General features: G+C 57.2%; 1 protein-coding gene across 2 annotated transcripts; it reads left to right on the top strand.

The window, feature by feature from the left end:
• The first annotated feature begins 539 nt into the window (after positions 1-539).
• LOC119104550 (ras association domain-containing protein 4) lies at positions 540-9,570 on the top strand. Of its 2 annotated transcripts, none has more exons than XM_037228269.1 (11): positions 540-593; positions 1,631-1,708; positions 2,283-2,377; positions 3,168-3,389; positions 4,498-4,623; positions 5,319-5,477; positions 6,181-6,402; positions 6,940-7,132; positions 7,976-8,089; positions 8,470-8,575; positions 8,997-9,570. In XM_037228269.1, exons 2-11 carry the CDS (start codon positions 1,669-1,671, stop codon positions 9,055-9,057), a joined length of 1,338 nt encoding a protein of 445 aa, XP_037084164.1. In that variant the 5' UTR covers positions 540-593; positions 1,631-1,668; the 3' UTR covers positions 9,058-9,570. The 2 variants fall into 2 exon arrangements, with proteins under 2 accessions (XP_037084164.1, XP_037084163.1); XM_037228268.1 differs by lacking the exon at positions 540-593 and adding an exon at positions 888-912.
• Positions 9,571-14,309: the final 4,739 nt, after the last annotated feature.

Here is a 14,309-nt window from a genome sequence, read left to right as displayed (position 1 = left end):
CCGCTATTGTGTCCATGCTACAATCAACATGTAATTCTTGCATTCTGGCTAATGATTTGTCCATCCCATGCAAACAGGAGTAGGGGGTAACAAGCACATAACTTCAGAAACACCATTTTCCGCACCAAAGCTTCAGCATTAATCACCCCCGTTGCAGAGCACAGCGGATTCCAACATGACCTGAACCCCACCTCTCCATGATTAACATTTTGGACTCCAAGATGCTAATACACTTAACCTGGACTCGGGATCGACAATGAGATGAAAACTGCCTATCTTCCAAACACGCAGAACGCAGACCTCGACCCCTCATCACCATGTGGCTTATCTAGGAACAGCAGCTGATTCGTTATCAACCAGGAGTGTAATTGTAGCGCTTGCGCCGTTTTCACATCATGTAGGGCATGGTTTCAATTCAATGGACCCTGTTTGCTATAAACAGTCATAGGCTTTTGCTAGTCAATAGCACGTTGCGCTGGTGAAGTGCAACGCTGAAATGGCACCCATGAGTGCAGCACTTCACCAGGCTTTCATATGACTACGGACTGCTGACAGCTACCTTTGAAGTCATTTGAGCTGTTCAACAGCTTTCGGTAGGTATATTTGAACAAATCTCAAGAAAGCATTTCACTTTAACTTTGATCAACACGTTTTTGATGGATAAGTAATGAATTATTATCTTTTATCTTAAGATCTAAGAATACAGCTACTTACCCTGCCCGTTCGGAGTGGTACGTCAATCAACAAGTTCTGTTTGTTGTGGAACTTGTAATGTGCAGGAATGTGGCGAAGTGTGACGCAGCGCAGCTTTGTAAGTTGTGAGTTCATGGCCTGTTGCATGGGGTGGTAGAGTTGACGGGGCAAGTACAAATAGCATCATTGAAGCCCGCCAGGTCGGCGGCGGTGTTATCGGTGGGCGTGCAGCTTAAGGCTGTTTCCAGTTGTGCTCCATTACTGCTCTCATAGATCAGGGAAAAGGGACATGTCAGCTAGCATTCTCCTCGTTGTGTTGGAATATGCGTGTATTTGCTTTAGACTCTGGAGAACTCGACCCCTGCCTGAAGTAGTGCATAATGCTCGCAACAGGGGTTGTGCAGCTTGTTAGAAGCTCTGAGCCAACCTGCAAAAGACTACACTGTACGTCAGCAATGTCATTAAGAATATCTGCCTTATGTTATAAACCCAAGCCTTCAGAGTTTTGTGCACATTCACCACCAATTTCAGCACGGAGGGAGGCAATGTTTCATGAAATTATGATAATAAAAGGGTGAATATAAATGTGAATCCTCAGAAAACATTTCTTACCTGAAAACAAGTTGCACATTAGCTCATTTTGGCCTGGGATGAGTTCTTTCATTGTGGGTGTGAGATTCAGTGGACAGTGTTGCATAGGCATCACATGCAGTGGGTTAATTTTTAGCAGACTTCTTTCTAAGAGCTCTTTGTTGGCTTAATCTTCTTTCTTTCTTGACAGCAGGATTTAGATTGGATAAAAATTAGAGACCCATATAGGTGCTGTCATCACTTTCTCCTTAGGTTTGCAGGAGGAGCTGCAGGGTTTTGTTCAAGGTTTCCAGCTGCATACTCACATATAGGTGATCTCTGGTCATCTGTGCTTGGTGTATTTCAGGTTTGAGGTAAACCCTGCCTGCATGTCCTAGAGACACCATGTGGAAGTGCAGGAGATGTGAAAAGCCAGTGTACTTTGGTAAGTTGTCCTGATGTGTAGAGGCACAAATAAATATAGTGTAGAAGTTGGGCTAAAATACTCCTGCTATCACAAATATTGCAATTATTTAAATTCATCTATAAATAAGCATTTCTGTTATGATGTACATTAACAAATGTAATGATCATGTTGTTCTCTGTAAGTGAGCATTCCACCATGGCCATGTTGATTTCATCACATATACCATCTGTAATAACTTACAATTATCTAGAAAAACCATCATACAACATTAAGGTATGTTTGGTTGTTCTCAATGATGCAGCCATGAGCAAAACAGTCAATCATTTCATTTATGCCTGGACTTTGCTATTCTGAAATGTGCTGCCAGCATATAATAGGACAGTGATGGCTCCTAAGGACTGGACAATGGGCTAAGGCAATGGAGCAAAACATTTTGGTTCTCTTGTCCAAGAGCTAAAATGAGCCGCTCAATGCCAGACCATCAATGTCATATTTAGAGTTGTTTCTCATTCAGCGATGCATTTTGTTGCACCAGTATGGAGGGACATGTTGCAACACAGTGTGATATGTCTGTCTGCATCTCACCCATCAGCTGAGCGAAAGCAGAGCATGGGGTTTGACTGGCACCCAGAGTGTCTGCGCTGCAGTGAGTGCAGCAAGAGGCTCAACCCCGGCCAGCATGCAGAGGTAAGGGCTGTTGAGTGTAATGTCTGCCTGCTAGCTGGCCATTAACAAGCAGTGGACTTTTTGTTGTCCTCTCAGGGCGCACCAATTGCGGAGACTGTTTTATGGCAATTGGTGTAGTTGTTAGCTCTAGCCATCACCTTGCATCAGATGGTGCTTGTGACTGATGTCTTGAACTGAACCAACTATTACATGCTATCACATATGCTTTCATTGTGTCTAATGAAGAAGTTTGCCAGGAACAGTCAACTCTAATGCATTACACTACATCTTGGTGATCTTAAAGCTATTTGTATTGCTAGGAATGGACATTTCATGACATCTGGCATGAAGAACATGATGCCACTAGGCTGAGCACCTCATTGTGCTCAAAACACCATTCTGGTATCATAGCCCCCTGATGATGTGCATGCTATGCATATGCCACACTGCCTAGATGCACTTGTACCTGCTCTCAGACACCAGACCACTCAGCCTCACATGCTGGGCACATTATCTGTAGCTCTCTTGTCAATCAACCCACAACCTTGAATTCGCAATGACCTGGCCTGACCTGAACAGCTCAGAAGGCACATCACCCGCAGTCTGAAAATACATTCGGTTTCCATTTACAGCGTCCTGTTCCGGTGTGCAGCCGACAAGGCACTGGGGGAGAGTTATAGGAAACTGCTGCCTGTCTGCACATACTCGGACGACTTGACGTGGCTTCTTTAAGCACGATGTGGGTGCAAATAACCACTGCACCTCATGTTTCCATGAGACTCAAACGCTAACCAACTTCCCGGCGTCGCAGCACAAGGGGGCGCCGTACTGCCACGTGCCGTGCTACGGCGCTCTGTTCGGGCCACACCTGTTCGGCCACGGCACGCACGTGGAGGCGCACGCGAGCTTCGGGCGGCGCGGCTCGGAGTCGGAGACGGCGCGCGAGCTGGCCGACCGCCAGCTGCTAGAGCGCCAGCTGAAGGCCTACAACAAGTACCACGAGAGCAGCCGCACGCAGATCCACAGCAGGGAGGCGAGTGCTGGGCCGGGGACGGGGGCCGGCCGGGGACGGGAGACGGCGGAGGACAGGGGACGGGAGGCGGCCGGGAGACGGGAGACGACGCCGGTCAGGGATGGAGGACGACGGAGGCCAGGGGACGGGAGACGGGCGCCGGCCGAGGATGGGAGACGGCGGAAACCAGGGGACGGGAGACGGCGGAGGCCAGGGGACGGGAAATGGCGCCGGCCGGGGATGGGAGACGGCGGAGGTCAGGGGACGGGAGACGGCGCCGGCGGAGGATGGGAGACGGCGCTGGCCGGGGACGGGAGACGGCGCCGGCGGAGGATGGGAGAACGGCGCCGGCCGGGGACGGGAGACGGCGCCGGTCGGGGGCGGGAGACTGTGTCGGTGAGGGACGGGAGACGGCGCCAGTCGGGAACGGTAGACGGGAGACGGGCGTCGGTGAGGGACGGGAGACGGTGCCGGTCCGGGGCGGGAGACGGCGGAGGCCGGGGACGGTGGAGGCCGGGGACGGCGGAGGCCGGGACGGCGCCAGTGAGGGACGGGAGACGGTGCCGGTCGGGGGCGAGAGATGGCGCCGGTGAGGGACAGGAGACGGTGCCGGTCGGGGGCGGGAGACGGCGCCGGCGGAGGACGGGAGATGGACGCCGGCCGACGCCGTCTCCCACATGCCTGGTCTATCACATGCTTGCGGTACTGTCTCCTTATTCAACTTAGCGTGATATGTCAATGTATGCATTGCCTACAGAGAGCGTTCCATTCAAAAATGCTCCCTCCGAACTAGACACCATAGGAATGGATTCAGGCGTTGAGCCTTGCGTATTTGAGTCATAACCAAACCTGACTCAGACCTGCGGTCATTCAGGCAGCATCCAGCAGTGAGCCGCAATCAGTAGTTGACTCCGCGGAACTGGGATCAACCACATGTTGATTATCCGATGTGACATCTGGTGTGACGGCTCGGCCGAGCCGTCACACCTCCCCCCCCCCCCCCCCCCCCCCCCCCGCCCCACCGCGCGCTACGTCGCGGGTCGTGCGCGTGCTTTGACGCGCCGACCTGGCCGCCTGTGGGCGCCGCCTCAGCCGCCGAGTAACCCGCACCGCGGCGCGTGCGCTGCAGAGGAACGGCCGCCTGATCCTGGACGGCGTGCTGAAGCTGTACTGGGGAGTCAACAAGCTGCTCCAGTTCAAGGAGGATGACGACCAGCGGCCCATCGTCAGGAAACGCATGTCGCAGTTCGTGGAGGTACGGCGCTGCGGAGCTGGGATGGAGAGGGCGGTGGGTGGCTCAGAGCTGGGCTGGGATGGAGAGGGCGGTGGGTGGCTCAGAGCTGGGCTGTGATGGAGAGGGCGGTGGTTGGCTCAGAGCCGTGCTGTGATGGAGAAGGCAGTGGGTGGCTCAGAGCCGGGCTGTGATGGAGAGGGCAGTGGGTGGCTCAGAGCCGGGCTGGGGTGGAGATGGGGAGGGTTGTGGGTGGTCCTGATGCTCTGGTCTGGTGTGAGGCGGCTCTGAGCAGCGCCGTCCTTGGCCGCCAGGACTCGCCCGTGCTGTGGCTCTAGGTTATTTGTTCTGTGGGTTCAGGTGTGCTCTTGCGGGGGGGGGGCGCTGGACTTCGGCCGGAGAAACGAGACACGATGCTGATGGCTGTATTAAGGAGCAAATAACCCCAGCGCGAGGACACTCAAATTAGTACACATAGTGCCTATTAAAGGTCGCTATTAAATCTGTCATCGCAAGCAGAAAACAACCTGTGTGTAACAACCACAGGTGTGTATTTTTCACTTATTTGTGAACCAGTTGCAAAGTGACATCAATGTTATGTGTCATCTATGGACTTCATTCACTGTGTTATCAAACTCCCCTTGCCTTCATTGTTACTGTGTACACTCTCCCACTACCATAATGGGGTACAGTTACTAGCGTCACCCTGCCGCCGCCAGCCGACCCAGCGTAGCCTCGACTCTGATTCCGGCTCGGACAGCGGCTCAGCGCCGGCCACGCCCGTCTCCTCGCCGGCGCACGGGCACGCGCGTAACCAGAGCGTCACGCCGCACGCGCTCAGCCAGCTGGCCAGCGTCACGCCGCCGCCGCCGCCGGAGGTCAGTCAGCGCGCCGTTGGGCCGCCGGGCTGGACTGGAGTGGTTACGCCTCACGCATCAGACCAGACGCGCCTCACGCATCAGACCAGACACGCCTAACGCATCAGACCACAAACGCCTCACGCATCAGAGCACAAACGCCTCACACATCAGACCACAAACGCCTCACGCATCAGAGCACAAACGCCTCATGCATCAGACCACAAACGCCTCACGCATCAGACCACAGACGCCTCACGCATCAGACCACAAATGCCTCACGCATCAGACCACAATTGCCTCACGCTTCAGACCACAAACGCCTCACGCTTCAGACCACAGACGCCTCATGCTTCAGACCACAAACGCCTCACGCATCAGAGCAGACACTCCTCACGCATCAGACCACAAACGCCTCACGCATCAGACCACAAACGCCTCACGCATCAGACCACAAACGCCTCACGCATTGGAGGAGACACTCCTCACGCATCAGACCAGTCTTTCATGGTTTATCTTCTATTGAACTTTTGCAAAGACGTCACTTGCATTGTGTGCGCGGCACATGCATGTCCCACCCCTTTGTGTAAGGGGAGCTGACGATGTAAACACAGTGTGTTCCTGGTGGTGTCGTTCAGGATCAGCGAGTTTCCAGATGACGAGCTTGTTGTATGCTGTAGCCTGTGATGCTGGGGTGTGGTTGTACCCGTGCACCTTGCCTCAGGCGGAGACGAACGGTCACGTGGTCCCCGAAGACGGCGTGGAGAAGGGTCAGCTGGAGGTCAGCGAGGTGGAGAACTGCAACAAGGAGGGGCCTTCCCCGGCCGCCGTGGTGGACTCGTCGCCGACGGACGAGTCCACCACCGAGCCTCCCCTCCGGCAGCCGGCCAAGTCGCGGGTCATCCGGCGACGGCCGGGACGGCGCATGAACAAGACCAAGATCAAGGTCAGTCCCAGAAAAATGGTTTCCATGTGTACTATGCTATCAATGTGCCCAAAAGACCAAACCAGCTTCATCATTTTAGCAGAGGCGAGTTGATCTGGAGCTATTTCCATAAGTGATATATCGACCCAACGTGGCCAATTTCGTCGGTATTTACACTCCCCCCCCCCCCCCCGATAACAGTGCAGTTTGCAGTTAAGCATTTACACTGTTTGTGGAGGTGATCACCATTGGTCGTAACCTGCCGTACTATGGCGGAGGTGGTGCCCGCCTGAACTCTTCTGCCGTGACTCGACCGAAAGCTGTGATGTACAGAACATAGGATATGAGGCGTCAAACGGCGTTTGTATGCGTGCTGATCGCTAGTTGGCACTGTACTGTCCTGATATGACCTGATCTGTGGCTGACCTGGCACGGCGTGACACTCCTGGCCTGACCTGACCTGCCGCTGAGTGATCTGCCCGCTGCTGACTGATGTGACGCCCTGACCTGACCTGACCTGATCTGACCTGACCTGACCTGACCTGCTGTGGCCGGCAGCGTCGCTGCTCCATCAACGGCCACTTCTACAACCGCGAGACGTCGGTGTTCACGCCGCCGCACGGCTCCGGCCTGTCGGTGTGGGTCACCTCGCTGGTGACCTCGCGTGAGATGATCGACATGGTGCTGGAGAAGTACCGCGTCGAAGACCGCGCCGACAACTTCGCCCTCTACATCGTCTGGGACTCGGGCGGTGAGTGAGGCCGACTCGGCGGCCGACACGGCGGCGACGCGCGCCGCACACGCCGCACACGCCGCTCACGCCGCACACGCCGCACACGCCGCACACGCCGCACACGCCGCTTGCGGCTCAGCCAGGACGGGAGGAACATGATCCGCCGCCAACGAAACACCACACGCTTGCCATTTTGTTTAGCGTGTTAATGTCGTGGAAAAGGTGTGGAAATAAAGGAAAGCGAATAAGAATGCCTGCTGCAGCTTCACTGGCATACTGCATTGCTCTACGTGTGCTTGTCAGCGATATTCCAGAATTTCTGCCAAGAACCGGACGCGACAGAGTGACAAAGTTGCTTGAAGTTGCTTGCTTGAAGCTGACACAGCATAGTCCTCCGTCTCGGTCACGTGAGACGGTCAGAGGGCCAGTGTATGTGTTGACCATAAACCCCCAATAGTTGCTGTGCTGCTCGCCGCCTGGCCACCGCCGGAGACCTGGGGTAGGGAAACGCCACGTGATGGCGACCGTACCCAGTTTAATCCACATCAGCTCAACGCGTTCCCTTGCACAGCCTCGTGCAGGCAGCTCTGCAGCACTGCTCTCTCAACATCCCCCATCTGTGCTGGGGTCTGATGTCTGTTGGGTTTGAGCAGGAGGGGGAGGGGGAGTGTGCAGTCTCTGAGAACTGGGCGAGCTCAGCTGGGTGGGGGTGGGGGGGGGGGGGGCGACTCTTCGTGATCTGACGAAGCTCAGCTGGAGGGAACTCTGCTGTGTGATCTGGAGGCCCGCGGCCGGTGTAGAGACGCCGGCTGGTGCGTTCGCGCGCGCTGACGCCCGGCCGGTGATGCCCCGTGTCATCAGAGCGGCGGCGTCTCCGGAGTGACGAGTACCCGCTGTTGACGAGGATCTCCAGCGGTCCGTCGGAGGCGGCCGCCCGGCTCTTCATCATGGACCGGGAGACCACCGCCGAGATCCGTGAGTGGCCGGCCGGCGGCGCGTCCCCCGGCACGGCCGGCCGGTCCCCGCCCGCCGGCCGGCCGCAACCAGCCGCTCGCACAGTCGCGGCATCGATACTGCTGGCCGTTGGGATGAGGTATGCCTCCCCAGCTGGCGCCGTGCGGTGTTTGGTGTTCAGAGGAGCGGCGCTCAGACAGAGCGCTCGTTGTTGCTGTGGCGCCTTTGGTCCAACCGCTTCGCTGGGACCGCCTGCCGGACCCAGGACGCCAGCAGCGTATCCACGTGCTCGTCCCCGGACCCTGGCTCGTTATTGTTTCAAGCGGCACATTGAAAACATCCGCTGGACAGAAGACCCGAACGCACTGCAGCTCGTGCTGACCTCTAACCTCTCTGGACAGGGAGTGAGGTGGCGCAATACATCAACCTGACCGATGTGGAATGCACCGCCATCTTGCAGAAGTACAGGGAGGAGGAGGAACGCCAGCTGCAGCGAATTAAGGACAAGTAGGTGACTGGGGGCAGTGGAGCTCAGTCACAGCTAGTGAGCCTGGAGACCTGTGTGAGAACAACGTGGACTGAAGAGAATGTTCTCTTCAGGTGTCGTTTGTTAAGCTATGTGATGATGGGCTCGAGTGGCGCGTGGGGGCCACCACCTCTCCGTCGCTGCCGTCTGACCCGTCGGACACGGTGTGCGCGGCTGGCTCGTGCCACTCCTTGCGACAGTGTGGCGCCGGGCCGCGGCGTTCTCGTCGCGGCTGGGCCGGGCCGCCGCGCCCCAACCACGCCTAGGATTGTCGCCGATGCTAACCCTGCCTCACCCGCCGGCGCCTGCCGGCGGGTGCGGCAGGCGCCGGGCCGCCGCGCTCTGACCACGCGCATGCTCTTCGCGCCGTGCTAACCCTCCTCTGCCCGGCGGGTCCGCCAGGTTCGCCGAGATGAGGGAGCGCATCAAAAGCCGCATGCGGGATCTCAAGGTGCAGCTGTGAGCCGGCTCCGTCGGCGGCGAGGCGCAGCGCCGCCGCGGCCGGCCTGGGTCGCACATATCGCTGACGTCACGGGCCGTGACCAAGTGCCCGCACTCAAGAGCTGAGGCTAGCTTTCTGTTTGGTTGCTGTCGCGATATTGTTTTTGTACAAGACACTGCAGCATGACTCGTGCCATGATTTCCGTAGTCGTTGCGAGGCTGGCGCGCGTGGCTTCTTCCATTGGACGCTTCCGTATGGTTTGGGGAGGTGGTCTGCGTGTCAGTTGTGGATCCGATGCTCGCGCCCTCTGCTACGGAGGAGCCTTTACGTAGCGAAGAGCGTGGCGGACTGACGAAGGTATCTTATCGCTGCCTGTTTTCTGAGACGAATGTGTCGTCTCAAAGAACTAAGCCCATATCGACGGATGGCAAATTGGGCTTAGTTCGCTGTCTAACCCGCTGGGGCAGTTCACGGATTGGTTACCGGAAGCCAGTCGCGGGCCGTAGGCTGCCCGTTCTGCTGTGATTGCGCGCGTTGCCGCTAGGTGTCTCGTGTGGAGGCGTGGAGTGATCGGCCCGGAGACGCGAGACGGATTGGTTCTGGGCGGGATCGCCCTCGCCGGGGTCCGTGGGTTCGTCACAGCTCTTTCCTGCGGCCGGGCTCCAGCCGAGTGGTGCCCAGCCGAGTGGTGCCCCTCCTGCTCCGAGGAGGAGGAGGAGGGAGCTGCCCTCTGGTCAGCGACCCGGACGGGAGGGGGGGGGGCAGGGTTGGCCCCATGATGAGGGGCACCGATCCGGCTCGACGCTCCGGCGCGTGTCTCAGTTTGGTCGGGGGGGGGGGGGGAGGAGGCAGTCGACTGACGCGTGGGAGGACGTCCGAACACGGCTGGAATCCGAGCGCCGGTTAGACCGGAGGCCAGCGTGGGGCCCGGGCAGGCCCCCGCGGCCGCGTCCGGTCCCGCGATGGGAAGGTACGTCAAAGCAGGGACTAACAGGAACGCGGCACCGGTGAGTGGGGTGGAAGGGAGTGTGAGCGTGTCCGTGGCGCGACTGTCCCGGACGCTAACCGGATGGGGATGTCTGAGGGAGTTAAAGGCCTGTCTGGACAGCGCTGTCGTCGGCAGAGGAGCGCATTCGTCTGTTTCCGAATCGCCTGTACTGCCCGATCTGTGCCTTCGTATTGTGATGAGTGGCCATTGTAACGTCTGGGGCGTATGCTCTCTCGCTCGCTCTCTCTCTGTTTTGGACGGGGCGCGGACGCGGCCGCCGCGCTCACATGCCAGGCGTGGACCTGCCTGCGGACACCGCCAGTGCATTGACCCGCCGTCACCGGGGAACGTTGGCCTGCGCTCAGACTGTGTGCTGGCCACCTGAGAGCCGTCGGCCGGTCACTGCGAGTCCAGTCCCTAGAGCCTCCCCTGCCTACGTCGCTGCTGACGACCCGTCGCCGCTGCCGACTCCCCGTGAGTGCAGGCTGACGTGCACAGCTCTCGGTCATCAACGGCACCTGGCGCGTACAGCGACACAGCCCAGGCTGGGCGGCGGGGCTCGCTGGTCCGCTCGTCACACGGGGAGGCGCGCAGGTCCCGCGCTTGGGCTGCATTAACACACCACGCTTTGCCCTGAGGGCGCTCTCCCTGCGGCATGGTCCCATCTCGCCAATCCGTGGTGTATGACAATATCGTGACAATTGGAGCGTCGCCTTTATACAAGGCATTAGCCAGAGCGATGTGAAGGCTGCAGTCTGATGTGTGAGAAATCTCTTGCCGTGCATCTGGGGCGAATCCTCCGAGATTTGGTGAGCCGCCGATGCTTTGTGAGCTTACGGAAGCTCTACAGCGGAAGCATGCATTTGAACCGGCGTTATATTGCGCCGTAGCCGTGCTGTGGAGGAACGTCTGGTTTCGCCCGCCGCACGTGTGGTGAGTGCAACGATGCGAAACATGTCTCCAATGTATCCCAGTCACGTGTACATATTCTATGTATATTTGCCGACTCAAATATATGTTCCATTTATACTGATCGTGGTTTCAATGTAAAGCTGCCGTGGTGTTAATCCTGCTGTTTCCATGGGATGACCTCTGGACTGAGTGTTTCCGCCTTGTCGCGATCCAAACGCTCATCAGACAGCCTCTCAACGAGTCGATGAGCATGTCCATCACGTCCAGAAATTTACTGCTTGAGAAGCTGCCCAGCTCCGCAAGCCCATCACACCCATCTCAAGGTGCAATAGTTGGCTAACGATCACGACTGGATGAGGCGGAAGTCGCAGACCGCCATGTGGTGGCGGGCGTCGGCGCCCCGCTGGTGGTAACGTTGTCGCACGAGCGGAGTGCTGGTAGTGTAGTGGTTAACCACGCGTCTTCGCTAACCACCGCCCGGCTGGGAAACCAGAGGTTCCGGGTTCCATTCTCCGTGGTGCTTGCCCTTCCTGGCAGGGTGAACGCGGATGACGCCATGTACCGTCAGCAGCTAAATGCGTTGTAAAACCCCAGTGACTCGCCTACCCGATACCGCACGGGCGGCGTCAACATGATCACTCTGTCTGGGCTGGCTGACGTCCGCTCTGTTGTGACTGTCTGACGTCCGCTCTGTCGGGGCTGACTGACGTCCGCTCTGTTGTGACTGGCTGACGTCCGCTCCGTCGGGACTGGCTGACGTCCGCTCTGTCGGGACTGGCTGACGTGCGCTCTGTCGGGGCTGGCTGACGTGCGCTCTGTCGGGGCTGGCTGACGTGCGCTCTGTCGGGGCTGGCTGACGTCCGCTCTGTCAGGGCTGGCTGACGTCCGCTCTGTCGTGACTGTCTGACATCCGCTCTGTTGTGACTGTCTGATGTCCGCTCTGTCGAGGCTGGCTGACGTCCGCTCTGTCGGGGCTGGATGACGTCCGCTCTGTTGTGACTGCCTGATGTCCGCTCTGTCGGGGCTGGCTGACGTCCGCTCTGTTGTGACTGTCTGACGTCTGCTCTGTCGGGGCTGGCCGACGTCCGCTCTGTCGGGGCTGGCTGCCGTCCGCTCTGTCGGGGCTGGCTGACGGCCGCTCTGTTGTGACTGTCTGACGTCCGCTCTGTCGGGGCTGGCTGACGTCCGCTCTGTTGTGACTGTCTGACGTCCGTTCTGTCGGGGCTGGCTAACGCCCGCTCTGTCGGGGCTGGCTGACGTCCGCTCTGTTGTGACCGTCTGATGTTCGCTCTGTCAGGGCTGGCTGACGTCCGCTCTATCGGGGCTGGCTGACGTCCGCTCTGTCGGGGCTGGCTGACGTCCGCTCTGTCGGGGCTGGCTGACGTCCGCTCCGTCGGGGCTGGCTGACAACACGCTGGCTGGCGTATGTCACCGGACATCCAGCAGGACGACTTGTGGCCACGACGACGTGGCGGCCGGTCGTTCGGGCATGGGATCCTCCGAGCGATGCGATGCGGTGGGAGCGATGCGATGCGGTGCGAGCGACGGGAGCGAGCTTCACGCAGCGCGTTGGGGGCGTGTTATTGAAGACGGCGTACTTCTCGGTCAAATTCAACGCACAGTAGCTCCAAGAAAGCCTCCCGCGTACACCGCGCTCCAGGTCGACTTAAATGGGTTTTTACAATGCGAGTGGTTTTCTTTGGTCGCTTTAAGGCGAGTATACTGTTGTTGTGGACACCTCCCCATCCCACGACCGGATGTTGCGCAACACCCGTTTTCCCTATCCTGTTGTGTTCACCCGACGCCCGGCTGCCTTGTCGGATCTGTGAGGCCGACTGCAAACAGCGGCACGTGCCAATGTGGCTCTCCTCCGCCAGACGCACCCGCCAGTTAGGCCCTCGTGTGTCGGTTCTGGAAAAAAACCGGCGAATGGTGACAATTGGTGGCGCATGCGCACTACGGTCGCGCATTACGAGTCCCATAACCCCAGTGATTATCGTTGGCATATTTCGCGCGCGGTAAATTGCTGCACACAGGCCGTAAATTCCGTGCCCGTGTATTTTACGATTTGCACATAGATTCAGGTTCGAAGTGGAGGTGAAAATATATTTACATGCGTATCTCAGAAAAACAGTAGCAACAAACTATATGCATATGCGTTTAAACAAATGCACTAGAGGATAACCCTGCAACACGTAACAAAGCAGGGGCGCAGTTTCGTAAAAGGAGTTGGGGTTGAACAGTGAAAAATGGCCCAAATTGCCCTAAAATATACTAACAAACAGGCTTCCTTCCGGATCTTGCCCACTTTCTCCCCAAAGCTGGGAGGGCTGAAGCCCATGCTGAGTTGGGGTGGGGTGGGGTGGGGGGGGGGGGGGGGAGCTGAAGCCCCTATCCCACCCAACTGAACAAGGAACTAGATCCCTCTAAGAAAGTACGCGCTCCTTCCAAACAACAATAATAACTAAGTAATCCACTCTCCCAAGACAGCAGCACCAAGTGATAACAATCCAGCACCTGAAAGACAAAAATTGCATCAAATATATGACAACTAAGAACTATTCTACAGAATGCCAACCCGTGTCACGAATTGAACCTGGTCTTAACCGCACGCTTCAACTAATTTCGATGTGATCAAATGACATCGTGTATAGTTTGTCAGCTTCCGAATTTTGGAGCCATCCTTCGAGATGCATTGGCGCGCCACTTTACTTGCCGCCATTATTGGCCTCTCCATCATACGTGCAACGCGGATTTAGTATTTGGAGAGAGAGAGAGAGAGAGAGAGAGAGAGAGAGAGAGAGAGAGAGAGAGAGAGAGAGAGAGAGAGAGAGAGAGAGAGAGAGAGAGATCCGCAAACTGACAACGTTGCCAATCTGACCGACTAAGCCGGGTTGCATGCCACCTCATGACGTCACCCTCGCTTAGTGGGCGGGGGGGGGGGGCAGAGTTGGCAGCATGCCAGCTAAAACACTCTGATGTGCCTCTGCCCCTGACACTTTGCCATGTATTTCCCTGACGTCGCCTTGTAACACTGCTAGTTGGATAATAGTACAAGTGGCCCACCGGTTGTTGTCCTTGAAGCTGGCTGCTTTCGGTTATCTCTTATTAACAGATACTATCAAGCAGCACTAAGATGAAATTTTTTACTCCTTTGGTTGGGCTTGATATTGTGTGTTTGTACAACAGGCTACACTTTTATTAGCTGACAATTTGGCATCCTTCAACGCCTCGGTCACTAACGCTGGTGTTATCCTAAGGTTCTGTCTGCCGCCGTGGACAGAGGTGAACACTTCCGTCCCGATTACCTGTTAAAGTGCGATGGTAAGACATAACAAAAAAAAAGACGCGTAACAGGCCATCTAGCAGATGT

Source organism: Pollicipes pollicipes, unplaced genomic scaffold, assembly GCF_011947565.3.
Source record: "Pollicipes pollicipes isolate AB1234 unplaced genomic scaffold, Ppol_2.1 Scaffold_6052;HRSCAF=7182_pilon_pilon_pilon, whole genome shotgun sequence".
Lineage (NCBI taxonomy): Eukaryota > Metazoa > Arthropoda > Thecostraca > Pollicipedomorpha > Pollicipedidae > Pollicipes > Pollicipes pollicipes.
The sequence above is the reverse complement of the archived record's forward strand: the minus strand, read 5'-3'. Positions and strand labels throughout refer to the sequence as shown.